At 36.8% G+C, this 27,950-nt stretch overlaps 1 protein-coding gene and 1 long non-coding RNA gene across 8 annotated transcripts in view; one reads left to right on the top strand and one right to left on the bottom strand.

Annotated features, from left to right (window-relative positions):
• Positions 1–27,950, top strand: part of CTNNA2 (catenin alpha 2) — a 1,548,366-nt gene that overhangs the window by 1,490,060 nt on the left and 30,356 nt on the right. For 3 of the 5 annotated variants that reach the window (XM_056824737.1, XM_007477790.3, XM_001364375.4), the window contains exons 17-18: positions 1,781–1,915; positions 18,729–18,872. In XM_056824737.1, the coding sequence (XP_056680715.1) occupies positions 1,781–1,915; positions 18,729–18,872 (279 nt within the window). Of the gene's footprint in view, positions 1–1,780; positions 1,916–18,728; positions 18,873–20,842; positions 25,754–27,950 lie in introns of those variants that run through there. The other 2 variants (XM_007477791.3, XM_001364449.4) reach the window with 2 other exon arrangements.
• Positions 30–18,767, bottom strand: LOC103092064 (uncharacterized). 3 transcript variants are annotated; one of them, XR_459737.2, is made up of 3 exons: positions 18,421–18,759; positions 17,990–18,114; positions 30–4,103 (listed from the first exon to the last, which is right to left on the bottom strand). It is a non-coding gene; the product is annotated as an uncharacterized LOC103092064 (long non-coding RNA). The 3 variants fall into 3 exon arrangements; XR_008917921.1 differs by having other exon boundaries at positions 17,990–18,767; XR_008917918.1 differs by lacking the exon at positions 17,990–18,114 and having other exon boundaries at positions 18,421–18,767.

Here is a 27,950-nt window from a genome sequence, read left to right as displayed (position 1 = left end):
CCTCATTGTGGAAATAACCAGAAAGTGACTTGTTATTTCTGTTATTCTTGGATAAGGACCTTCTTAAAGCATTGTGGGGATTTGAGTGGCTGTAGAGATGTTCCGCTCCGGAAGACAGGCTTTTTTGCATTTTAAATTCCTTTGGATGAGGTTCAGCTGAACAGCTGAAAATGAACAAAGCTGGGGAAGCCATCAACAGATGCCTTTCTATAGCAGGAAAATGTTTTCTCAAAGTTTCAAGATATGCATGCAATATAAACTTTTTATGGACTGTTGCATTTTTAATTACTGTTCCAAGGAGATAGGCCTTCCAGTTTAATTTGCTCCAAGGTATTTGTATTGAAAGCTTTGTCAGCTCTCTGGAGAGATATCATTTTAAAGTTAATTCTTTTCAGTACATGGGTCTCAGGAGTCGGATAAATATTACAGTATTAAATAGTTGCAGGAAGGAGAAATGGTCTCCCTGGGATTCTTCCTTGATAGATGCAGTAACATAGAAGAAGGCATGTTGGTAACAGCCATGCAGAGAGTAGGTTAAACTCAGTGACCTCCTCCAATCCCCCTTTGTTTTTTTTTCCCCTTCATCAAAAGAAAAAAATATGAAATGTTTGTGTCCACCTTGTGTGTCTGAATTGTACAGATGGAAGCTGATGAACTCCTCGAGGCTTACTAAACATGTTCCTAGAATTTAATGTGTGTTTCTTTGTGTCCCACATTCTTACAAAATAATCATTTGCCAAAGGCTACTCTAAGTGACCTCAGATACACTATATACATGAATAAACACTTGAATAAACACTATACATTGAAGATGCTAACTGATTGTGTTAGGGAAACAAACGCCAATATTCCATTCCTCTCAAACACTTCATTTGCAAGATATCAGATCTCTGAAGCCTCTGGCTAGGAAGTCCAATCACAAATGAATTCCCTTATGCAGCCATTCACATGAGGGTTCTTGGAGAATTAGGAGGCAGATGACTAGGAAGGGCACACTTTGTTGAATCCTGGGAATGATCATTGGAGTCCAGAGCACTCCTTTCACCATTCAGAAGCCTGAGTCTCTTCTCTTGGCTGGTCATGTAATGGGCAAGGTAAATAATTGTGTCTTCCTATCCACAGTTCATTTCAATTGACTCTGAATGAATTGTTCCAGGGACATTTCCACTTGTATTGGTTATGAACTATCTCCAAGCCTCTTCCTTTTAAGGGCCTTGAAAGAGGTCGCTGTAATTTTGAGATTCACAATGAGTCCAAAATGGAGACAGGCATGCCTTAATAAGAATGATGCCCTGCTTAGACAAGCAAATGAAATAAATTGCTTCGTCTTCTTCTTATTAAAGCAGCAACTTGAAATCATATCCTCTAATGCAGCATGCAGATTACCATAAATGATTTCCTTCCAGGGGAGAATGACTGGGTGTTATGCGTCAATAGACTCCCATGCTTCATGAAAGCTGAATGGAGTTCTCCGCAAAATAGCCTCTGAGATTACTTAGCTGTCTTTACAGTGCAGAAGGCAACTTACAAAGAGTATAATTAATTATTTACAGATGATATCAATAGGGTCTTTCTGGAATATCTTCATACTTTAATTCACTAAATTCTATGGAAGCAGAAAGAATGATTCCAAGCATTAACTCCCATCCAAAGGGGATGAACAGGCAGTTTTCTGCTAATATGGTACAGACACTCAATCATGTCCTTCTGTGTGATTTGATGTGATGAGTATTATAAAAGGTTCTATATAATTGAAAATATCCCTCTTTTTAATTTTCAGTGTCCTGATTCTGCGTGCAAACAGGATCTATTAGCCTACCTTCAACGGATTGCCTTGTATTGCCACCAGCTTAATATCTGCAGTAAGGTCAAGGCAGAAGTACAGAATTTGGGAGGAGAACTTATTGTATCGGGGGTAAGCTGGTATTTGGATGTCATAGTTTGAAGGTCCCGCTGTAGTAGCACTTGTAAGGGAACCATTCTTGGCAACAGTACTGTTTCACAAAAAATAATAATAATAATAAATCATTAAAATAGAAGAAGTAGACGATAACTCAAATACTAGTGATTCATACATAGGGAGGCTTTTTAAAATGTTATCGCCATTATTCCAGACCTTACAATAAACGAAGAGCAATTTGATTTTCCAATTACCCTATGTTTGTACTAGCCTTGTAAAATCTCCATTCTTCACAAGAAAACTAATTTCATAGTCTGGAAACTCATTGCCAAGCTGTGACTATTGTAATTATTTGGGGCTTTTGTATATTTACTCATTGTAAGTCTACTTCCCTTTGTTAGTACCAGAAATTTTCATCCTCCGAACAAGAGCCAGAACCTCTACATGGGGGCTTGGGCTCATGTCTTAAAAATGATGAAAATGACAGAAATTCCAACACTCAGGTTCCAATGCATACTAGGTTTATCAATGACCTAAGACCTAGAAGACGTGCTGTTGCCAAAAACAAATAAACAAACAAAAAAAAAAACCCAACCTAACATAGCTGTCAAACACTAACAATTACATTTCCTTTGCTCAGTTGTTCCCATTTTTTTCTTTTTTTTCCATGAAAATATAATCATCTGGTCCATTTCCATCCCATGAATCAACATGGAAAATTCAAGGAATATTTAGGATATGCAGTATTTCTTGGCAGGATTTCCATATGGAGGTGTTGGGTTTCTTGCCCATGTCTTCCTCCCCTCCTTCCCTCCCCCAACTCAAATCCTCTGATGTGAAGACAACTTCCCAGCCCATGACTTTCTGGTCCCTGTGATTTGTATGCAAATTCCAAAGTGTGGCTCCAGCAACCTTTATCTCTTCTCCCCACACTCCCCCAACCAACTACAGTGCCATCATTTTAAATGCGTGGCATTACTTATGATACTACAATTTCAAGATGGTGGATGGCTTGAGAAGATTGGGTTGTTCATGATCCCCAATTTTTATGAAGCCCTTTTTCAGGAATTTCACCAGGTGGAAATAATTCAGTCCCTGGACAAGTTTTTCAACTTGAGGGAGAAAAACAAAATCCCATTTGTATCCAGATGCTTCAGTTTATGAATGATGCTACTTACAAAGAAGGTAATTGATAAGCAAAAAGACCGGGCTGGCCTGGAGACACCATCTTGAAAGCCTATTCTGTGCTATCCCAGCATGGGAGCCTAAGAAATTAGCTGTTCCCTGCTCATCCCAAAGGTTCTCTACTTCTTACCCTGGTCAAAGAAATCCAACTTGAAAATCTTCCACTGCAAAGCTTTAATCTGTCTTGCCTTGTACCCTCCTCCCCACTAGGTGGTCTTTCCCTCCAAACTCTCGCTTGTAAGCAATGCTATTGCATTTCAGTCACCATGCTTCTTTTTCTTCTCTTCTGCCTTGATGGTCCCATTCTCCATGCCATACAGCTTTTCTCATCCATCTGTACAAAACAGTTGTGGAACTCAATGCTTTTGGTTCACTGTGTCTTATGTGCTTCCATTTGTTAGCTTTTGAACCTTTCTCTCCAATCTCTTCTTTTTTAATTTATTTATTTTTTTGACATGGATGCACGGTGCATCTTTGTAAATCTCAGATGCCACAGCCTCATCCTCCACAAAGCTTTCTGGGCAGAAATGCTTCCCATCATTTTCTATGGCACACCATTGTGAGCAATCACTGCTTCCAAAGCCTCATCTCCATTGTCTGTTCTTCATTTAGATGTAGCCCCAATTCATCAATGGCTTTCATCCTTTGCACTGTTAGTTTTAAAGATATTTTCAGCAACTTAGGTAGCCTGCACTAATGGGGTCCCCTTCTTTGAGATGTTTTATATGAAGTTACAGAAACTGGTAATGTTTTCTCCTGGAGGAACTGTTTAGAGCTCCATCACAACATTGATCCAGGACTTCTTCATGGTATGTAACATGCGATGTAGCCATGGCAATGGGCTAGCTCTTTGGCCTCATGCTTCTTTTTTGGCAAAGGAAGATTGCTCTTCAGGGACTAACCCACATCTGTAGATTGTTTGTCTCTTCCCATTTCTGCTCCCATCTTATTCTTCTTTGACTAAGCCAATCAGTCCTCCAGGAAGTAATCTGGCCAAAACATTATGCATTACTGTCTTCTGAAAAGACAAAAGGAGACAAGAATGTCAGGTTCCCAAATGAAAGAAAACATTTTTGCCAAGAAAGTACTCTTGTACTTTGGGTTCAAATTATGTTTGGGATTCCCTCCCCTACTTTGTCCTGGACTGATGATTATCTTGCCAGATTTTTAAGGATATGGCACTGTGGTTCATGTCTGCAGCTGCAAATGTTGGCTACAGTCTTTATACCTTTCCCTATGTATATCCATTGAATGAAGATTCAGAGCCATGCTTCAGAGCTGAGAAAAATATGGTTTGAGGCTTCCTCTGGAAATTGTTTGGTACAACCTAATGCTTTCTGCCAAGCCCAGGAGATTTGGGACATCCTGATTCCAGATGATACCTGTCTTATTGAGAAAACATGGTATTGACTTTCCAACCTACAGCCAGGAGCCTTAACTTCCAAGTCTAAATTTGTATTTCTATATATGATATATTCATGTTAGTAAGTAATTTTAGGGGTGATGAACAGAGGGGATTTTTTCTTTGAAATATTCTTACCATGGTATGTATTGTGGATTTTTATACATTTAAAATGCACATGTACTAAAAATAAGCATTTGTGAGGACAGTGAGAACTTTCTACCTCTATTCTCATTCTCTGGCTCTATTTCTCTCTCTTCCTCCCTTCCTTTCACTCTATTTTGGGAAAGAGATGAAGATGGTAATACACAAAATAATCTGCAGGAAATATCTGAAATTTGTCATTAGCCACAAAGGAAACTCCAAGGATAGGACAAGTCTATACTGACTGTGATGCTCTGAGTGTGCATAAGTGTGTATGTGTGCACGTGTGTTTATGTGTGTATATAATTGATACATTTTAATAGAAGAGCGTCAATGCTAAATACTCTCCATATTGATTAAATTATAAATTGTACTTCAAAATATAATGCTGAATGAGCTTGGGTTATGTATGTCTATGAGTACATGTGTGTGTTTGTGTTACATATAGCCATGAAGATAGGATGTCCTAAAAGTGTTGATGTGTTTAAAGTTTAAAAGCATGAAATTGCAATGACTCTTGGGACACTTTGTTTTTGAGAAGTATCATGTTGCAGTAACTTGACATCTCATTTAGCAGTCCAGAAGATCTGAGTTCAAATCCTAACCCTGACACATATTAATTCTGTTACTCTAGACAGCTCAGTGAAACTCTTAGTGACCCTGTAACTAAGATTATCAATTTCATATGACTAAGGACACTTTGTTTTTGAGAAGTATCATGTTGCAGTAACTTGACATCTCATTTAGCAGTCCAGAAGATCTGAATTCAAATCCTAACCCTGACACATATTAATTCAGTTACTCTAGACAGCTCAGTGAAACTCTTAGTGACCCTGTAACTAAGATTATCAATTTCATATGACTATTAGCATGGGTTTTCAGAGTCTAAAGTTTCCCACACAGATGATATTGCCAATAAATAGATATAAGTATATAGTATATGGGCATATGTATACATACCAGTATAAACATACATGCACATATAAATGTACACATATGTATACTCAAGAATATGAGGGCATATAAACATGTGTGCATGAAATGTAAGCTTGTATCATTACATATCTCCTATATTTACCAATTTTAAGATTTTATTGCCATGACAAACTCCAATTAGAGAAAATGTCCATGAATTCAAGCTTGTACCATATCTGCAACTGATGATCTTTGAGACATGCTTGGAGCACTTTGACTTTAAGTGCTTTGCCCAGGCTCACACAATCGTTACATATGAGAGGAACATGTTGAGCCTGGGTTCTCTTGACTGCAAGGCTGGCCCTATATCCCCTCTGCCCAGCTGTCAATGTGAACAAAAGCACAATTGCCTCTTTAGAGCCAAACTTAGAAGTCACGTTGGGAAATATTTCCTCCCCCCCCTCCCTTTTGGTGGCTTATAATATTCTGTAAGAATTAGTTAATGATAGCAAAGAAAATTCACTTTGTAGATCACAAGCCAAGTGTTTTTCTTTTTACTTGACATGAATTAATTTCATTGTGATCTAAGAATGGGAATTTGATGATGGAGAGTCAAGTAGTGACCCCACCTTTACCACTCTAACTTATGGTATTAATTTTGGTTAATTAATGAACTTATCTGATCATGTTTCCTTATTTGTAAAAGTGAAAAGAATACGTGTACTCTATGATTCACTTTGCAAACATAAAAGAACTAGTTAAAAGCAAAGAGGGGACCAAAAATTAATTTATTGTCATGGATAATCCACTAATCAAATGTTCCCCTCCTCACATCACCAGTCTACTTCAAATCACATTCCCTGTCATAGAAATGCAGTTAAATCATCTGTGTGTATCTCCCTCACCCCCTCTCATTTCTCTTTTATTCTCTTTCTATTTCTTTGTATCTCTGCCTCTCTGTCTCATATGTCTATTATTTTCTTCTGTCTGTCCTTCTTTATGACTTTGTTTTACATCTTTTATTATCTCTCTCACCTGCTATTTTTTAAAAACCCTTACCTTCTGTCTTGGAGTCAATACTGTGTATTGGTTCCAAGGCAAAAGAGTGGTAAGGGCTAGGCAATGGGGGTCAAGTGACTTGCCCAGGATCACACCACTGGGAAGTGTCTGAGGCCAGATTTGAACCTAGGACCTCCCATATCTCAATCCATTGAGCCACCCAGCTACCCCCTCGCCTGCTATTTTTTAGCTCTTTTATTGTTTCTATCTCTATGTCTCTCATCTTTGTCTCTGTTTCTGTCTCCCTCCTCTCTGTCTCATGCTTCTTTAATTCTCTCTCTACCCCCCCCTTTTTCCCTTTTCTCCCTCTCTCTTCCTCACTTTTCCCCTTTCTTTCTTTCACCTCTTTCTATCTTTGTCTCTCCTATCTCTCTTAATCTCTCTGGTTCTGCCTCTCACATTTCTGTTTCTATGACAGCACGTACAACAGATAGCAACATTAGCCTTTTCTCTTGACCTTGGCATGATCACAAGGTTCATTGATATTTCTGTGCCCCAACTGACTTTCTAGTTCTAGTAGAACTCAGTGGTGTGGCAAAGGGAGACCTTGAAATTAATGGGATATTTTGATGCATTCTTAAGGATGTAATATCCTGAAGAAGATTTAGTCTTCCTATACACTCCCATGTTAAGCTTATATTTAAGATATTCTGTTTAGTCATGGGAACCACAATTTAGGGAACATATTGACACACTGGAGAATGTCCAGACAAAATCAGAATGCTAAGAAATCTGAAAGCATATCTTTAAGGCTTGGTTGATAGAAATGCTACCTAACATTTAGCTTTAACTTAAGAGGCATAATAGTTTTCTTCAACTATCTCAAGGGCTACAAGAGAAGGAGGAATTCAATGACCCCCCCCCCATTTCCAAGGAGCAAAGCTAGGAGCAGTAGGTAGAATTTTCAAGATGGCAGACTCAGGCTTCATGTAAGTAACTACTTTCTAATAATTAGATCCACTAAAAGTGGAATGGACTCCATTGCAAGTGAGTGTTGTCTGTCACTTGCAATCTTCAAACAGGAACTGAATAGCTCTTGTAAAGGATGAATTAAAAGAGAGCACTTAACATAGATCAGATGGAGACAACGGTTAGGGTCCATTCCAAAACTAATACTCTGGGATTCTAAACTATGAAGACATCCCAGGTTATTTCGATTACCAACATTTTCTGCTTCTATTTCTTTATTCATAGAAGTAGAATCCATAAAAAGTAACAGGAAAGCTTTATTAGGGTTTTCTGGTTTCCTGATGGGCCATCTCCTATTTCCCTGGTTAAAGAGTCTGCCTTTTTTGTAGGAGTGGGTACTCCCTCCACTAAAGGAGTTATGGCAACCCTTTTATAGCCCAAAGGATCATAGCCATAGAATTTTATGGTATCTTAGGGGGTCAAATTCTTTATTTTATTCATGAGGAAACTGAGGCCCAATTAGTAGAAATGGATGCTTAATGTCACAACATAATTTCATATCAAAACCAAGACTACAGCCCATATATTCTGCCTTTCCTCTTATATAACATTAAATTTAAAGTAAAAGTTAATTCTCAAATAATCCACATTTAACTTGGCAGCTGTACCCAATAACACCTGCATGTATGCACACACACAAACACACAAGCACAGCTATTGTATAATTGTATTCTTCTTCCAAGTTCAGGCAAAGAGGTTTTGGTCCTGCTTATAAAATCATTAATGAAACATCTTCCTTGTAACTTCCATTGAAATCATGACCTTAAGGGTTCATCATATACTCTATTCTATCTCCTACTTCCTGATCTTTGCTTAGAATATTTCTCTTGCTTGCAATGATCTTTTCTTTGACATTATGGATGATTGAATGAATAAATGTCTGAATGTCTGAATGAATGAATGAATATCTGAATGAATGAATGGGGTATTTGAATAATCTAGAGTAGAGAACATGAGGACCTAGGGCAACTGCTATGTAAATAAAGAGGTGATGGATGAGAGCAATGTGAAGAAAAAAATGCAAGATCTTCCAGCTCATTGGATATTGGAAGTAAAGGAGAAGAAAATGTTAAATTTGACAGTAAAGTCATGAAAATGGGATGCTAGAAGGATAGTAGCCTTATGTGCAATCAATATAAGTAGGGACATTTAGGAGGAGAGGTTTGTAAAGGAAACTATTCTATATTGGTAATATATAAGTATAAACACACACATATTCTATTTATTTATGTACATATATTTATTTCTGAGAATTTGTATATCTCTAGTACTTCCCATATATAGTGTCTTACATATGACAAATATAATGAATTATTTTTATTTGGTTTAGAATTGCCTGTGGAACCATCAGGCATAAATGTTCAATAGCCAATTAGAAATATACACTGGAAATTCAGATGAAATATGAGAGCTGGATTTTAGGAGGTCTTGTTTGTCCCAAAATCAACACAGTAACTGGCACATAGTACATATTTAATCATTATTTCTTGATTGAGTATAAAAAATAGCTTTTGCAAGTAATTATTTTTTTTTCTCCAGGTCATTAAATTTTAACCTAATTTTCCAACATATAAAATTTATTCCATTTTGGAGAAATAGAAGTTTCTTAAAATACCTAATTATTAATTTTCATCTCATCCAACTAAAGTCTGATGAGTTTGATCAATTTCAAGGAAATTGAAAAGAAACCAAAGAGTAAGATCATTTGGACGTTTTTGTTTAAACCTCAGCGACTGAAATGAACAACACCACATATCCTTTCATTTTCTAAATAGTAAGCTTTTGATCATTTATATTAAAGTAGGGAAAAAGTATTAAAAATGTCCAGAAACTAAATTTTTAAAAATCTGTTGTTTTTTGGCGTGCATTTTGGTAGCAAAATTTTAAATATGAGTATGCCATATTCTGGGCCTTCCCAGGACTTTATATGGAACTCTTGTCATTCATTTCGTCTTAATGGAGGAAGGCTCATTAGCTAAACAGGCCTTTCATCTTTTTTTAGTCAAGGTACAGAGACAAGGGTAGTTGATATTGTTGACAGGAAATGAACCCAGGGTGAGTTAATCCATTGGAGGTCAAAAAAGAGTTTGAAGATTGATATCATTTGATATCACGTGTTGATGGCTTTTTTAAACTTGTGAATATTTCTAAATAAAATATTACATGGCTGAATTCACCATCCATAATCTGCCAGCAAAGGATCACTAAAAGCTAAATAGTTGCAATAATCTCAGTAGCCAATTATTTCAGTTTTCATGAAACAGGACTACAGAAGGCCTCATTTTCAGAAACAGTAGTCTCTATTTTACCAAATTCAACCAATATTAAAGCACATGCCTCCCTGAATGGCCTCACTTGTCATTAGATCTTTTTGTTAAGGTAGACTTTTCTATTGGACAAAGGATTTAGCTCTGTGTGAGCTGGAGCAGATTATGAAAGTTCTCAGAGGTTTACTGTTCTGTATTTGTAAAAGTGGGCCTGTGGCAGAGAAGCAGATCTGTGTCCTGGCCGGAGCAGTAAATGTGTAATTAAAAGAGCTCAGCTTGAATCTGAGATCTCTTACTTACTATGAGATCTTAGGAAAGTCTGTCAAACTTGCTGGGCTTCACTTATTTGTAAAAAAAATATTGAAAAGATTAGAAGCATTGCAGCATTAAAATCTGGGATCTATGAATAAAGTCTTAAATTGTCTCTGAAACATTTATTTTTATGGGTGGAAGAGGTTGAGGTTTTTTTGTTTTGCTTTTACCCTTACCTTCTGAAGGCTTAATATCAAATCTAAGACACAAGAGTAGCAAAGGCTGGGCAATTGTGATTAACTTACTTAGGACCAGACAACTCAGACATGTCTGAGGCCAAATTTGAACCCAGGTCCTTTCATCTCCAGATCTGGTGCTCTATCCACTGAACTACCTTGTTGTCCCATGGATAAAAGTTTCAAAGTTACAGTAGTTCCTTTGACCAGTAAAAGGATGATTTAGTGCTCCAATGTGGCAATTTTCCCCAGTTATCAAATAAGGGCTTAAATTCATTTCATTCCAATTGGATCCAACCCAACAAGTATTTGAGCCTTTACCCTGTATAAAGTATTGTGCTATAAGCTTTGGAAATAGACAGAATGAAAAACAACAAATTGTTATCTTTAAGGATTTTCCACAGTTCTGGAGAGGGCTGCATCAGATAAATTACTAATTTTTACTGGAGAAAAGGAAAATTTTCTCTAGGGACAAGGAAAAATCTTCACATAGGGGAACGCACCTGAGCTATACTTTCAAGGAAGCTAAAAATTCCAGTTTTGCAAACTGGCTTTTCTTCTCTCTTTCATTCCTTCTTTTATTTTTGTTCCTCTTCCTATCCCTCTTTCCTCTATGTTCTTAATAAGATCTTGAGAAAGCCACTCCATTTTAATTCCTCAGTTTCTTCATCTGTAAAATGGCTAAAAGCAGGGATAAAATCTCTCTCTCTCCACTTAATATACCTATTGAACTATGAACTATTTTTGGGCATAGTAAGTTTATGTACATATAATCTGACACATAGCATCATAGACCTGGATTTTTAATTTTTTAATTTTAATTTTTGAAAAAAATTTCATTCAATTTTTAATTCAATGGAATATAGCAACTAGTGTGAAAATATTGCTAAAATCTATCATGGAATATGAAAATAGAAAAAATCATTGGCCCTAGCCTAGCACTCTCATTTTACAGATTAGGTAACGGAGACCCAGAGTACAGAAGGGAATAAATGTATATTATGGATATTATATATGTGGATGCAGAAATATATAATGTACATTATAGGACTAATCAGTGGCAGAATGTGGATAGGAATGGAAGCTCCCTTACTCTTACTGCAGGTTTCTTTCTGCTCTAAGTATACACACTTATGATTACTTGGCACTACCACAACTTCTGTGATTGTGACATCTCAAACATTTCTTCCTAAGGCTAAACAAAGTAAATCTATTTCCCACATTTTGGAGAGCAGCAATTCCAGAGAATAGCCATACTCAAGGATAGGAGTGGACTGAATATCCTCAGGGGAAATCAACATTTGCAGACACACTATCACTCTCAGATTTTGTTGATCAAACAAACAAACAAACAAACAAAAAACCAGCAAAATTCCCAGGTGCAAAGTGCTACCTTCAGAGTGGCTTAATCCTCCTGAGAATGTCTGCTATGTATATATCTATCCAGAATAATGGTTGGCTTCACTTTTTCTCCACAATAGGAAACAACTAAGTTTTAAAGCTCCTGATACCTCTCCCCTTACTAAACTTTTTTCAGATTCCTAAAACATTCCATAGTTCACACCTAAGCAAGTTATAAAGGCAGTTTGGAGTTTAAAAGGAACTCATTTTTTCCCCAGACTTCTAATTCATCCCAATTTTAAAAGTAAAATGATAACTAATTTGGTGTGGACTTTTACATTTCTCTCAGTCCTAGTTAGGGTTCTTGTCATCTTGCATTATTCTTGACATTTATCTAAATAACACTAGGCAAACCCTCTGAGGCAAAAGCTATCCATTTGCAGCATGAGTATGATTTTCTACTGGCAGCTCTTGGGAAGACATGATGTGGGAAGAGAGATTTCTATAAGAATGATAAAGAAAAAAAACAAACAAAACATATTTGGAAACCAGAAATTGTGCAAGGCAGTTTCTACTGTGAAATATCAATTATATTTCACAATTTAAACTGCTACTACAGAACACTAACTAGCAATTTTTGTGCAGAGGGCAAGTGCTTCCATGTGGGCAAGAATGTAATTCCAGATTAGGTTTGCTAATCTAGAGTATTGTCATGGAAAAGAGGAAGCTAGCCATTGGGACTGGATTCCTCTTTTTTATTATTTATTAACAAGGTATTAAACCTGGTTATTTCTATACTCCCAACGATAAAAAAAATGCTGTCAGCATTCAAATTTTGTGTCCTGGCAAACAGTGCAGATTGCATTCCTGCAGTTACCATGTTGTCATTTTATTTTTCTACCTAGAGGAAATTAACTCAGACATTACAATTAGATCATGAATAAGCAATAGTTTGTTATTTGCTTCCCAGCTATGGTTGGATCTCTCTGATCCAAATAAGTTGATCAATTCAGTTAGATAACTTGTTAATTTGCTCTTAAAAGAAAGAAAAGAAGGAAACTAACTTATCAATTAAATATTTCAAGTCACTGTGGTTAAAAAAGAGACAAGTTGGAGTGGGTATACCACTCCCTTTTTAAAGACTTTCAATTTAGGATATTTAGGGGTAGAGAAGCAAAGTGACTTCCTATACAGAGGTCATCTAGATAATCATTGACAAAGTGGGATACACTCTTATTTTTGTTGCGGGGGTTGCTTTTGCTTTTTTTTTTTCCCCATCACTGCAATGTCTATCCTATTTATTCAGAGAAATTTAGTTGGTAAATGTGGAATGCTCAGAAGAGGAAGACAATCACCTCTGACCAGCACAGAATCATAGAACATTGAAACACAAAAGATAATTAAACATAATCTACATAACCCTTTGCTTTACTGAGCAGAAAACCTAAGCTTAAAACCACACAGCTCTTAACTCAAATATATGGACCCATAAGCCAAGTCTACTGGTTGTGATGGTCATACTATTAATTGTGGATTTCCCCAGGGTTTAAGGGATTCAGGCAGTAATATGTTGCCCATTTTCCAGGAGGCCAGAGTTAATTTTTATAAATTGTGGAACTCTCTCTGCAGTATGATGTCAGAGTGGCCTGGCCTTCTGTCCCCAAACATCAAAACCACTACCAAAACTTTCTCATTCCATCACTATAGGCTCATTTTTTGGGGGGGCAATCTCAATTCTTAGATAATATCTTTGTTTTCATTGGTAGAAGATTGATAGACAACTAATAGTAGAGCCATGGGAGTTAGATAGTTTTATGTTTTCAAGGTTGGTTATATAAGCAAGTATATATATATATATATATATATATATATATACATACATACATATTTATATACACATATGCATATATATGTAATAAGGGTATATCTTCATGTAAATATGTTTATATTATAGATAGATGATGGAATATATAAATATAAAAATTATTTGTGTGTGTGAGAGAGAGAAGAGAGAGAGAGAGAGAGAGAGAGAGAGAGAGAGAGAGAGAGAGAGAGAGAGAGAGAGAGAGAGAGAGAGAGAGAGAGAAGGGGATATTTTTTCATAACAGAAGAGATCAGGATAGGCATAGTGTTTCAGACATCCCTTGAACCAACTTTAAAGTCTGTTAGGAAGGCTTTGATGCAGAGGTGAGAAGGGATAACAATGCAGACAGAAAATACAGACTGGGTAAATTGGGATATAGAAGATGGGATGTTTTATACCAGGAATAGCAAACTGACTACTTTTGCTGGAATCAAGAATGTGTTAATTTGAGTAATGTAGAATATATCAGGAAGAGTATTCTAGAGACAGATTTTAAATGGCCATATTGCAAAGTCCTTTAAGCCAAAAAGAAGAATTAAATTTTTTTATCTTATAAAAAATTGGGAGCCATTGAACTTCTTGAGCAGAAGAGTAACATGATTAGACTGAGTTTTAAGAATACAAGTTTGACAGTTGTATGGTATATGTGGGAATTTTTTTGTTTAGTTTGGGAGTTCAGATGAGACCTTTTAAAATAATCCAGGTTTAAAAAGTAATAAAACCATGAATAATGGGTGGTCCCTGTGGAAATAGAAGATGGTAATAATAAGAAGAATTCATTAGAAAAAATGATAGGCATTTATATGATTTTATAGTATTTATATATTACAAAATATATACATAATATTATGGAGGCATAACACTCCAAAATGATATGTGTATAATAATAACTTTCAGTTTTATTCCTGAAATATTTTCCTCAATGTGATATTTTATAGGTATGTGGCCCCTTGAAAAATGTAAGAGATTTTTCTTCTTTAAAAAACTAGTATTTTGGGTGAAGGTGAACAAATCCAAATGTGATTATTCCTATTTTTTCACATAAAGGAAGTTACAGATGAAAAACAATATCATTCATTTAATTATTTTCTCATTTAAAAATTTGTGAAATCAGTTATTTTCCTTTCTAATTTCCTAAACCAATCAGAGATATGTCTGATGAAATCAATTAGATTTTGTTATTGATTATTTAGATGAGCGTTATCTAAGTTTTCTTTCTTACCTCTCCAACTTTGGGAAATTTTAGTACTCATTTGCAGATTGTAGCTTAAGAAAGAGAATGGAAATGAACCAAAAGGCTCATCATTTCATACAATTTTAATGATTTGGAAGACGAAGCTATTAACTTATTGGCTGAATAGATTGTGGGTCTTGTTTAGGTCTACTTTCCTTTTCTTCTGGCTCAGTTGAGATAAAGGGAATTTAGATGCACCCGTAATGCTTCTGAGCTAGGATTTTGTGTTCACTTCTGGATTTGCTCATCTTTTGACTTTAGTCTTTTCATAAGCAAGAGATCACTGTCACCCTAAGGAAAAGAGTATCTGGAGTTTTGAACAAGATTTATTCCAGCTTTGTATTCCCAATGCAAAGCCCCTAATCACAACCTTCCATGGAATTGCATTTGGTCTTTTTGGCTAGAATTCTGTCTGATTCACTTCACTTAAATCATTACATGACAAAAAATATATCAGAAATTATAACATTCCCCAAATTGTTTCACAGTAAAAGAAAAATAGATTTTTCTCTTTCATATGCCTCACTCAAAGTGTATATATTCTGTGTTATTTCTATTTCAAAGTTTTCTTTCCCTTGGATAGCCATATGTCTACTGATGGATATCTCCTTGAGTTTAAAGTTTCCTTGGTTTCTTGGACCCTACAGGCTATTTTGAAATATTCTTTCAGTCTGAATTAAATGATTCATATGTTATGATTTTTTTTATCCCAACCCTTAGAAAAGGCACCATTCTCATTTCTATGGACCTAGCAAATGGGACATGTTTCTTACTGTATGATTTAGATGGCCACTGAGGTCCCTTGAAAGTCACAAATTCTTTGATTCTTGTTTTCATTCTATCAAACTGCATTGTCTGAGTCTACATTGAACCATCCTTTCTTTGATGACCTATAACATAACCTTCAAATATGTTCATCCCTATCACAATTTCTTGAAGCCAACTAGTTCTTTCTTAGCTTTTTCTCACTTTTTAATTTCATCAATGATTCCAGCTTCTCATTTTACCTCTCTTCTCTGAATCTCTCTCATTTCTCTCAATATCTTGCCCTAAAATCTCTTATTGCTACCAAGTAGTACAGAATATCTCTTTGGGTTTTATGATACAATGTTCTTGAATGGATAAGGAAAGAGGAGTGAGCTAGAGGATCTCAGAGAATATCTACCCAGCATCATCACTGAAGACTATTAATTGAGTTTTCCTATATTTATTTTCTTCATAAAAAGAAATAAACAGCATCACTTCCCTCTGGGAGGCTTGCACTTTAAATTTGGTGCTATGAAAACCAATTAGCATTTCCTTTGCTATTTATTCAACAGGAACCCCTTTGACCAATGGAATGTTGACTATAATGTAATAGGTCACATTCAGAAAAAAAATCCCAATTATCATATGCATAATTAACAAGCCTTTAAATACATGTGTGAAGAGTTTTTTTTTTGAAACAAACAGAAATCATATCAGAGAAATGGTGCCATCTGATTTATTCTCAAAAGCCATATAAAAATCTCCCTCTTGACTTCTTCTTCTCCATCTCTTTTCCTATTTTGAAGACAAAAAAAACCATCCCAAACTGATGTTTGGTCTGTGACCATCAAGATATGATCTTTTCATTGAACACTTGGAATCTTCATTGTCCTTCTAATTCATTGCTCCACAAGGAATGCAATTTGTTCATTCAAGATCATTGAATATGCCCTGTGCTGAGATGGAAACAGGGTACTGAGAAATGGAATCAAGATTAACCCATAGCTAGATGACTCTGGAATATTAGGTCACAAAAAGAACCAGATATAATTGCATCCTGTCAGAATGTTCCAAGAGAAAAAAGAAATTTAACAAAGTGGTTTCTAACACAACTAGAGGCATCATTGCAAATTTCTCACACAATCATATCTAATTCAACACTCCACCCAAAAATCAGCACAGTTCACCACTAGGTATCATTTTGATGCAGCCTAGTTTTGCATTGGGGTCCTGAAGTCATTTTTCAAGAATTCAACTAGATTGTTGTTAGCAAAGAACAAACAAAACTTGAAATCCATTTTAGGTAATGTGACACATTCATGTTATCTTACATAAAGTGGAAAAAATCTTTAAATCCATTCTCAATACCTTTTAAATTGGAAGATAAATGGAAGAAAATATTTTAAACACCCTGGCACATCCTGGGGGCCTGCCTAGTACAGAAAATTTTGTTTAACTAAAAAAAAAAAGGCACACAGAGAAGGGTTTGTATAAATAAAAGTAAACATTCTATCTGGGAGACATTTTATTTTCCAAAGATAAATGACTGTCCCTTTTATTGGTCAACCTACAAATAACCCAACATCCTTTTTATTTAACTGCCAAACCAAAAGATGTTTGGGATCTAGTGCTTTTAGTTATTTAAACTATGAGTTCTCTCCTTGCCCATATATTCCTGTATTTTAGAAAGCTATCTTTAAAAAATCCTTGTATATTAATAAATTAGAATTTATAGAACCTGGTCACAGAATATGTACTGACTTTCACCTAAAGGGAGAACTCTGAATCTAGGGAACTGTCCATCCTGAACTCCATTCCATTGCCCCATAACCCACAAATCATAATTGGAACTCTTTATGCATAGTAAAGTGTTATTTCAATGGGGAGCTTTTAAAAGCTTTCCTGGTGGATAGTTATGATTGCCTCCCATTTGAATAGTCTCAGGGCCTGGGCCTTGTCCATTGTCAGAATGGACATATTTTGAAAAGGGCATATTTTATTTTGCTTTATTGCCAAAATGGCTCTCCAATCAAGTATTGCTTTGACTCCTTGTAGTGCTCTTCCCCAGATCATATCGTAGTACTCTACAGTTCTATTTCGTTTCCCTCAAGGATTGGACATGGAGTTTTTATAAAGGTTATGGTGATATTATACTGCTCAACCAGTTCTGACAAAGGCAAATGGGTCATAGTGATTCCTTGGGCCTCATCAAGTTAATCCCCCATATTTAATACCAAGAATGTTGCCATCACATCTGATTTTTCTATTGTTTTGCACATAGTCCTCTCCATGTTTTCCTACAAATTTACAGATTGCCCCAAAGTCTTAGTGATATTTAGGTTTCAATAATACTATTCAATTTTTTAAATTAGGATCATCTAGTAAGCTCATTCAAACTTAAATTGCACTAAGACTAAGGGAGAATCCTGCATTAAGACTAACCCATTTTTGACAACACACACATATAGACTCACATGATAAACTCTCGTCAACACTGTCAGTGTTATTTTGCAGTGAATGGCACATTCGGAAGAATGATCTTAAAATGGCTTATGGGCATTATTGATTTTTAACCTTCTTTGCCCTTCACATAATCTAACTGAGGAACAAAAAAGTAAAATAAAAAGAAGTGTAACTAAAAGTACACTAGCAAACATGAATGAATTAAAGCATCATTGATTTCTATGAAAGAGGTGAGTATTCTTTTGGCCCCATTTCACAGCTGGGCATGCAGAGGCTGAACAAATTGCTGAAGGTCACACAGCAGGGCAGTGGAACTTCCAAGAAGAGCATCTAAAATTCCCAGCTTCTTGTTCCAGGCTTTAAGAGCTATGGCCCATGCTTTCTTTCTTGGTGATCTTCAGAACTTTAATTAGAACTTCCACCTCAGTACTCCACCACCTACCCCTTGGTGTGCCTTACAAGGCACAATGCTTCTTCATCCTCCTTCTAGATGGTGGATATTGAGGCTCAATGGCAGCCAGGAAGTGGAGTTCAAATCACAGGATATCTTTATATAACAATTCCCTATGTCTCTTACAGAACTTAACTCTCTTGTAACTAAATTCCTCCCTCTAGCTCTTCCCTCTACAGTCCTCTTCCAAACCCCTTTCCACCCTTCCCCTCCCCTCCCTCTCCCTCTCCCAAACTAGGGTATGGTTTTTCTCTTGCTCTCTCTCTCACTCTCTCTTTTCTGTATCTCTCGGAAATCAGACAGGAGTTCAGAACACTTTCACTACCTTTTATGAGGTAGATTGTGATGTCATAGATGGGGGCAGGGCTAGTCAACTTTCTACCCACCTACCAACCTGTGCTGAGGGAGCTCTGCTCGGGAGTGGAAGCAGTGATTCTTCCATGGTGAGTAACTTCACTTTCTAATCTTTCTCTCATTAATAACCCTAGTCACAAAGGCAGGGAGGGGGTCTCATGGGGGTGCGGGTGAGTCTATTCAGACCCATGTTACCATTGGCCAATATTGGGTGGCAAGAGACTTTCCTCTTGTTTCCTTGTGTTGATCAAGAGTTCTTCCAACATATCCAATTGTTAATGGTATTCCTAGTGTACAAATCTTAGCCAGGCTTGGATGATAGCCATACCAGTTGAGCTATGAGCCCAGTGGGGCCTGAAAGGCACCTCATAACTAAGAGTGATGAATCCATTCATTAGTTGCCTCAGTAACTTATAGTAAAACTGGAGGGCTAGGAGAATATTTTCTTCATTTTTCTTGAGATTCCTTGGGTGGCTTTATTGTAGGAAGTTGCCTGGCAAAAGATTCAGTCTACAACCTCTGCTAGACAAGTAGATGAATTCTAATATGATGAAGTTGAAAACAAAGAAAAAGTCAACACACAAAAAGATGATTCTGACACAATGTACATTTTGAAATTCAAAGCTTAACATGTAGCTTTGTTCCTCATAGATTGGGGAAGAGGGTAGAGCTTTTTCTAGATGTGTCTACATCATTAGTCACTCTTTTTTTGGGCATGTCAAGGTACTGACATTCTTTAAGCAGAAGTGTTTCATAAGTTAATATCAGTCAAAGAATGTGGCATCACTTGTTGTTATTGCTATTATTATTTCACATTGGTGGTTATGGATTTATTGACTGGTCTTTTATATGTTCTTCTGCATTTAGAAAGAAAAACTAAACTGTGATGATCACACTCCTTGTTTCTCATCTTCCTTGTTCTGTCTCTTGGGTCCTTATTACAATTTGTGGAGATTTCAATGTTTCTAAATTGAAAGGGTAGAACAGGATTCTTTCCCATAAAAGGAGAGTCTCCATCCCTGGGGAAGAACTCATGGGACAGCATTGCAAAAAAAACTCTCTCCCTTGTGAATTACAGAGAATGGAAACAAGGGATTATCTCCACTTAAGTTAGTGACTTGAACCTTCACCCATGATGGATTAAGCAGTGTAGAGTCTAGCTAGAGGTCAAAGAATAGAGAGAACATTCACAAAAGGATGCCACCTCTCCCACCCCAGCATTATAGATTCCATCATGCCATTGGCCAAAAGGCTGAGGGAGGGAAAGGGTATTGTCAATAATTTATATGAAAGAAATTCATTGTTTCCTGGAGGAATAGCTTTCCTTGCCTAGCCTTCTTCTTTTCCATGCTACCCACTGACCTCTGCTACAAAGTACCATCTCTGTTGATATCCCTCCTAGCTAAAAAGCTTTAGAAAAGGAATAGCAGGGCATCCGATCTTGGTGAATCATAAAAATGGCCAATTCCACTGGCTAGTAGAGAATAAAGGAGTCAAAATATTGTTCTCCGACTCTAAAAGAAAGCCCCTCTAAGCTTGCTGGTTCCTTTCCTTTTCCCATCTTCTTGCAAAATGAAATTAGCACCAAAGAAATGTCTCATCTATCTTTAGCTAGTATGGCCCTAGTGAGTCCTGCATAGTTCAAATCAAGTCTAAGATATGGTAATAAATTAATCAATAAGTATTTATTAAACATCTACTAAGTACTGGGAACCCTTCCTATGTGCCAGTGGTATAAGTATAAAGGATACACCTACTCAACAATACTCATTTCTTTGGAAAAGTTTTCTATGTATTCTTTGGAAAAGAAATTATATGTGTATTTTCAAATCAAAGTTCTATTGTTCATAGGGGTATAATGACTCTTCCTAACAAGGAATATATTTCTTAAAAAGTTCCAAAACACAGGTCAAAAGTACCTGATTAAATGCATAGGTAAGCATTATATGTAATTAGTACATCAATTAAACTGTGAGCTTCTAATGTGGTGTGAAATCTTCTTAAATATACCGAAAACCGTTTTCTTACACTTTGCTCAACATATTCTTTCTGTAAATAGAAAGAACCAGCCCAGCCCAGAAACTGTGAATCGTCAGAAATTCTGGAGGCACCAAAATCTGAAATATGGACATTTTACTTACTGTATTTGCACACAAGTCAGCCAAGCTAGCGTTTACTGCCTTGACGTTAACACCTGAATAGAATTCCGAACAAGCGAACAATGCTTCTGCTTCCACTTTCTATTCTTAAGTATCCCTACTCATTCCTCCATTAATAAGTAACTGTCCTCATTGCCCATTGGGGGTCCCAAAGGTGGTACTGTGGAGCTTCCCTTTAACATGGCCTGGAGAGATTAAGTGTGCTTCCCAAGTGTCTAAGCATTTTGCTTGTTTAAGTTAGTAATTTGCCATTTAACATGGCAAAGTAATCATTGCCAAAGTGCTAAGAAGAAAGACCTGAGGGAGAGGAATGTTAACACAACCAGAACTCTCCTTCCATTCAAATAGCAGCATAACTACCTTTTCATATAGGCCTACTGAGGTCAGTATTCCCACTTCAGTTATAAAACCCAAGCAATGTCTCTACTGGGGAAAGTAGTTGACTGAGTACATTAGTGTATTGGTGGATCTTTGGGGACACATTTTCCAGGAAATCATGGCCCTGGGGACACTTTTATCCCAGCGTGTAGATGACCAAGCTCCAATCTGTGATAGGAAGACTGGCACTCCCCCAACAGTCTCTCCTCGACTCCAAGCCCAGAGTCCTAGTCCTCTCTCCCTCCCTGAGGGTCCAACCCCAAGCTCTGAGGTAGAAAAAGTGCCAATCTCTCCAAAGGCCCAGTGTACACTTACTGTAGCTCAAGTTGCTCATTTTCTTGTCAATCCTTCATACAGACAACAGGTAAGGAATGCTTCTATTTTATAAACACATGGGGCATGGCCATCTTTAACTCTGTGAGTTAAGAACGATTTTGTGGTGCAACGGGAGGTTATGCCCATGGAATGCCTTCATCATGCATGCATCTCCTACACTGTGTGTGCATGATCTCATTTCTCCTTCGAAGAAGTCTTTCCTTTACATTGTGTGGGTAACAGGGGTGTCCATTTCTCTTTTAAAAGCCAGCTATTCGAAGGACAACTGAATAAGAAGTTGTTATGGAAATCACTGGAAGGTGGTCTGAGCTCTATTGTTAAAAATTAAACTAGCATTTATTTGTGAAGCACCTACTAAGTGTCATGTACTATGACAAATGCTGAGGATAGAAATACAAAGCATTAAATAATCCCTTTTTCTAAAGAATTTATATTCCAATGTGGAAAAGAACTAAATATTTCTTACCTCTCTTTCTCCTTTGCCCATTTATGAATATCACAACCATTGGGAGATAGGATTTACCTTTTAGGCATATCCTGAGATACTTTCTCTCCACCTCACCCTCTTTTTTAGATTCCCTGTTGAAGGTAGCCTGTCTACCAATTAAGTGGAAATAGATTTTAAAATCCAGAGAGAAGGAGAGTCAAGAGAAATCTGATGTCACAACTCATTGCCCTGTTACTTCCTGCCAAGAACAATGGCTTGCTACATTGACTGCAAGTCTAGTTTCTGAAGGGCACCTACATTAAACGGGCTCCACTAAATGATTATGATGAGATCTTAGGCAAATCACTTCACTCTAAGCTTCCCCTTCTTGTATGAAATAAAGGGAGTGAACATGTTCTTTGATGACTCTCCCACCTCAAAATTACTGTTGTTCATCAGTCATTTTCAGTGGCGCCTGAGTCTTCATGACTTCCTTTGGGTTTTCTTGGCAAAGATCTTGGAGTGGTTTGGCATTTACTTCTCAAGCTCATTTTACAAATGAGGAAACTGAGGTCAACAGGATGAAATGGTTTGCTCAGGTTCACCCAGCTAGTAAATGTCTGAGACCAGATTTGAACTCAAGAAGCTGAGTCTTGCTGACTCCAGATCTAGCACTTTATCTCCTGTGCCACCTAGCTGCCTCAAAGTTTTCAAAATGCTCTTCATGGATTCTTTTATTTGATTCACACAATAAGCCTGGGAGGTCAGTGCTATAATTCTATTTAGGAAAACAAAACCAAAATCAAAACCAAAAAACAGCAGAATCTGAGACGTGAAACTGTGACTTGCAATGGTGAGGTCACCCAGTTGTTCAGTGTCCAAGGGAGGGTTCAAACTCAGTTCTTCCTGACTCCCATGTCCAGCTCCTTACTGTATCTCCTATCTGCAACATAACCACAGGATTCAATAATAGCAATATCCATAATGATGATGAATAGGATTCATTTGGTGTCTTAAGGTTTGGAAAAGCACTTTACATATGTAATCTCCTTGGATCTTCACAATAACCCAGTAAGGCAGATAATACTCTCACCTCCGTTTTACAGCTGAGAAAAGGGAGCCTGAGAAGCTAAACAACTTGACCAAATTTTACATAGTTAGGTGTCTGAAGCAAGGTTTGAACTCAGGTCTTTTGATTCTAGACCTAGTACAATATGGACTCTGTCATCTACTGGGCAGCATTCTATTCACTGTACCATTATTCTTCATCTCTAGTTGTAAATCCCTGCAAATAGTGTTCTACTCTGCCCACCCCTGGGATTATTGGAAATTGATGTTGTGTGCATTTTGTATTTACTATCTGCAGCACTTTCCCCTACCTCTACCCCACTATCTATTCAAAATAGATTGTAAGCTCTTTAAAGTGCAAGATCTGTTTCCATTTTTTAATTGGGGCCCTTGGCCCTCACCAGACACCACTATTAAATAAATGTCTACTGATTTGAGTTGAATTGAGGATGGAGATTCTCTTCTTCCTCCCAAACTTTCAGGACTGGAATTAATCATTGCCCATCGTCATGTCAGACCTTTGAAGAGGGAATAGATTTTAAATTCCAGAGAGGAGGAGACTTGGGAGGAACTGAGACCACAAGATTTTAATCGAGCCTGGCTTTAATACTGGCATTGCTTCAGTCCACAATTTCTTTTCTCCCAGAGGAGTGTAACTCCTGCCAAGATGCTTCTGAAAATATTAGGTTTCATTTGAGCGCTTCCCTGCCTGGAAGATAAGAAGGAATGAGGTACCTTCATTTTCTTTCTTAGTTGTTTTTGTTTGTGCAAATAAAAACACACTCTTTTCTTGCCAGAAGCTGAGATACCAGGCCTCCTTTAAGCTGTTGACTGGTGCATGGCCAACGGCAGTTTGGGTTCTGAAAATCTAGCTGGCCCCATTGATCTGGACAGTTTCTCTAAAGGACGGAAGATTTTGTGAGTTATTTCAGTGATGGCTTCAGGACATGTGGCTATTTCACATTTCCTTCCTCACCTGATGTGGACAAGAGGCAACTCGAGATAATTCTGAGAGAAGTCCAGGAACATTATTGTCATCCAGGTCTGATAATTCCTGAGGTCTGCAGCAATGTACATGATGTGATCATAGACTGAGATGGAATGCAAATTAAAGAGCCCCAAACTCTTCTGATGTGAACACTAGAAATATTGCCATTGACTCGTTGGTATGAATACTCAGCAATTAGCAAAATCACCAATAAAAATACCAATAATAAATTAACCAAAATATTACCAAAATAAATTAATTTACATCAATATCTGATGGAAAAGTATTTTATCAATAATATTTGGTTGTTGCTGAATCATTCAGATTTGTTGGCTCTTGGTGACTCCATGGACCATATCTATCCATGTAGTTTGCTTGACAAGGATACTGGAGTGGTTTGCCATTTTCTTCTGTAATGGACCCAGGGGATCCTTTTGTCAGGCAATTAGAGGTCATGCCATGTTCCCAGGGTCACATTGCTAGAAAGTGTCTGAGTCTAGATTTGAACTCAGGTCTTCCTGACCCCAGACCCTGAGTAATGACTATATTTGATATAGTCATTACTTCTATCAATAATATTAACTAATATCTAATATAAAAGTACTTTATTCATAGTACTAAAAGATTAGCTGACATTTCTATACATGTGTACCTATGTATAATATTTCTACATATGTATGTCTAATAATAATAATTAGTATTTATATAGTGTTTTGAGTTTTGAAAATCACTTTCCTCATCATTTCATTTGGTCCTTATAACTACCATGGGAGGCAGGTGCTATCAGCATCATCATCATCTCTATTTTCTTCATGACATTGAGGAACTTGCTTATGGTCCCTCAGCTACTAAGTGTCTTAAGGTCAAATTTGAACTCATTTTTTCCTGACACCAAGTCCAACAAAAACTGTCTACTTTTCCAAATAGCTACACACACAAGATATGCATACATCCCCATCCCCATGGGATAGCTCAAAAGTTTTAGTGCAATTCCAAGAACTGCACTAAGACTTTTGGAACATGGTAAAGATGTCATCAACATTGGCTTTGTAAAAAAATCTTTCATTTGATTTTTATAATAACCCTCTGAGGAAGGTGCTACTTTTTTAAAAGCTTTACTTTCTTAGAATCAATACTATATATTGGTTTGAAGGCAGAAGATCAATAAGGGCTAGGCCATGGGAGTTAAGTGACTTACAGAAGGTCACACAGCAAGGAAGCAGCTGAGGTTAAATTTGAACCCTGGATGTTCTTATTCTAGGCCAGGCTTTTCCTCCCCTGAGCCATGTAGACCAATTTTTATTTGATATAGTCATTGAGGTGCTCCATACAGGGTTTTTATACCTATTCTATAAATGAGGAGATTAAGTCTGAAAAAGGTTGTGTTTTACCCACAGTCACAAAACTATAACCATGAAAATGTGGCTTGCCAAGACTATGAATTGCCAAAACTGTAAAGGTTTCGGCCAAACTGTAAAGATAATTTTTAGTGTCTTGATTTAAAATCTAAAATTAAGTGGTTGCCATGGAAAAATTCCCAAATATGAAAATACCCAACTCAGCTGGGTTTTATGGATATTTTAATTAATACAAATGAAGGAATTAAGGGAAAGAGAGAGAGAGAGAGAGAGAGAGAGAGAGAGAGAGAGAGAGAGAGAGAGAGAGAGAGAGAGAGAAAGTAGTAGAAAAGGACTAAGGGAGAGTGAGTCAATCCTTATCACTCACCACAAGATCGTTTTCAAGCAACCTCCAAACCTCCAAACTCCAACTCCAACTAACTACCAATCCAAAAACACTCTGAACTCCAACTAGTCTGAACTCCACTAACCTCAATTTCAAACTCCCCTTCCTTTTAAAGAAATTTTCTTTTGTGTCACTGCCCCTAAATTTTCACATCTACATATCACAGTAGACACTTTTTCCCCAGGACTTCCCATTCTTAGTTCACATCTTCTTTTGTTCTCATCTTCTCTGGTTAGAAAAAATCCACTGAGTACTTCACACCTCTTTTGTTAATCTTGCCTTTTGTAAGTTGCTTGACCTTTTAGGTACTAATTTAACCTTTATAGGTACTAAGCACCTTTTTATACTAGATCTAAAAATACACCTAGATTAAGGTTTTAGCTTCACTATAAATATGAGTTAGGGGCTTTTCATTGTTCAATCAGGAGTTTGCAACTTTATCTTTCCCTAAGGCACTGTCTGAGTAGGGTGGAGTAATTTTAAAAGTTCTCAATAGGTTCCTGATTAAGTATCTTCATTGTTAAAAATGGGGAATAGTTAAATCAAATCTTCTGAAATAGAGTCTAAAAAGTTTTAAGATTCACAATACTCATATGATGTTTGATTTTGACCCAGGAAATGTTAATTCTAAATACTTCAGAGGATTCTATATCTAGATGTTTAAGGCAATTCAGATGATCTATAGGCCAACGGTCTCATTTTATTAATGAAGAAACTGAGGCTTAGGGAGGTTGTGACTTGCCCAAAGTTATATAGAAAGTATCAGAAACTGGATATTAGTCTTGGTCCTTTGGCTCCAAAGCAACAATATGACATTGTCTTGTGAGTGGCTCAACTTCTGCACCACAGTTCCTGCAATACATATTTGCAGAGAAGAATTAAATAAGTAGAGTTGTTGCCACTGCTTTCTAACAGTGGAATTCCATACTCTTTTGAAGCTCATCATTTTCCTTGAGAGGCAGTGAGTTAGTATAGAAAAGAATAATGATTTGGAGACAGAAGACCAGAATTGCAATCCACTCTTTTTCTATGTTACCATGGAGAAGATACTTGACTTGTCTGCACCCCAGATTCCTCATGTGTAAAAGGAAGGGACCTTATGGCCTCTTTGTTCTTTTCTAGCTCTTAATTTGTGACCCTGTCTTTTGAGATCAATGGGTCCTCAACCTGGCAGGGGCCTCAGTGTCCATCTTGTTCACCTTCATTTTACAGAGGAAGGGATGTAAATCCAGGGAGGACAAGGGACTTTCTCTAAGTCTAACAGATTGTTAATATCCGAGGTTTTATTTTCCACTGCCCCAAGCTGCTCTGTAAGACTATTCAATACAGATAGGTCACTGATCAAAGTCAAAGGAGCAATGATTTTGAACTGGAAGGAATCTTAGAATTCATTTAGTCCATTTTAAGGAAAAGGAAATTCTGGCCCAGAGAATTTGAGAGACTTCTTCAAGATCATCCAAGAAGTCGATAACATGTCCACAATTTGTACCCAGGTCCTTTGGCCCTAAAGTCAGTGCTTTCTTCACTAAACTGCTTTATCACATCCATAGAGAAGGTATGAACACTGAGTTATCCATGTGCTTGAAATTTCAGGACTAGTTTCCTTATGAAAATATGTAGCTTTTTAACTAAGGGATCTAAATTATCGATTTCTTATTAACAACAACAATATTTTACAATCATATACATTTTAAAGGATTTTATAAAACCTTATATTCCTGGAATAGATGAAATTAAATAATTCTATAAAGGGCATAAACTAGAAATAAATGAATTTTGAGAAGAGAAATCTGAATCCTGGCTTCTACTTTTGGTTTTGGCTGAGATGTGAAAGATAATTTAAAACCCACAGCTCTCTTCTTTCAATTTTTTCATAAATAACTACACTTTTCTGATTCTTAAGGATAGGACCCCTGATTTTTCCATACTTTAATACTGTGATTATTGACTGACCATTAGTCAGTGTCAAGCTGCTGAATTTATTCCTCTTGAAACATTGAGGTCCAAACAGAAGAACAGAGATTCTCAACTGGATTCCCTATAAAGGGAAGAAGAGGAATCCTTGAGG

Source organism: Monodelphis domestica, chromosome 1 (genome assembly GCF_027887165.1).
Source record: "Monodelphis domestica isolate mMonDom1 chromosome 1, mMonDom1.pri, whole genome shotgun sequence".
NCBI lineage: Eukaryota > Metazoa > Chordata > Mammalia > Didelphimorphia > Didelphidae > Monodelphis > Monodelphis domestica.
Note: the sequence above shows the minus strand (reverse complement) of the source record. Positions and strands in the feature narration are given on the sequence as shown.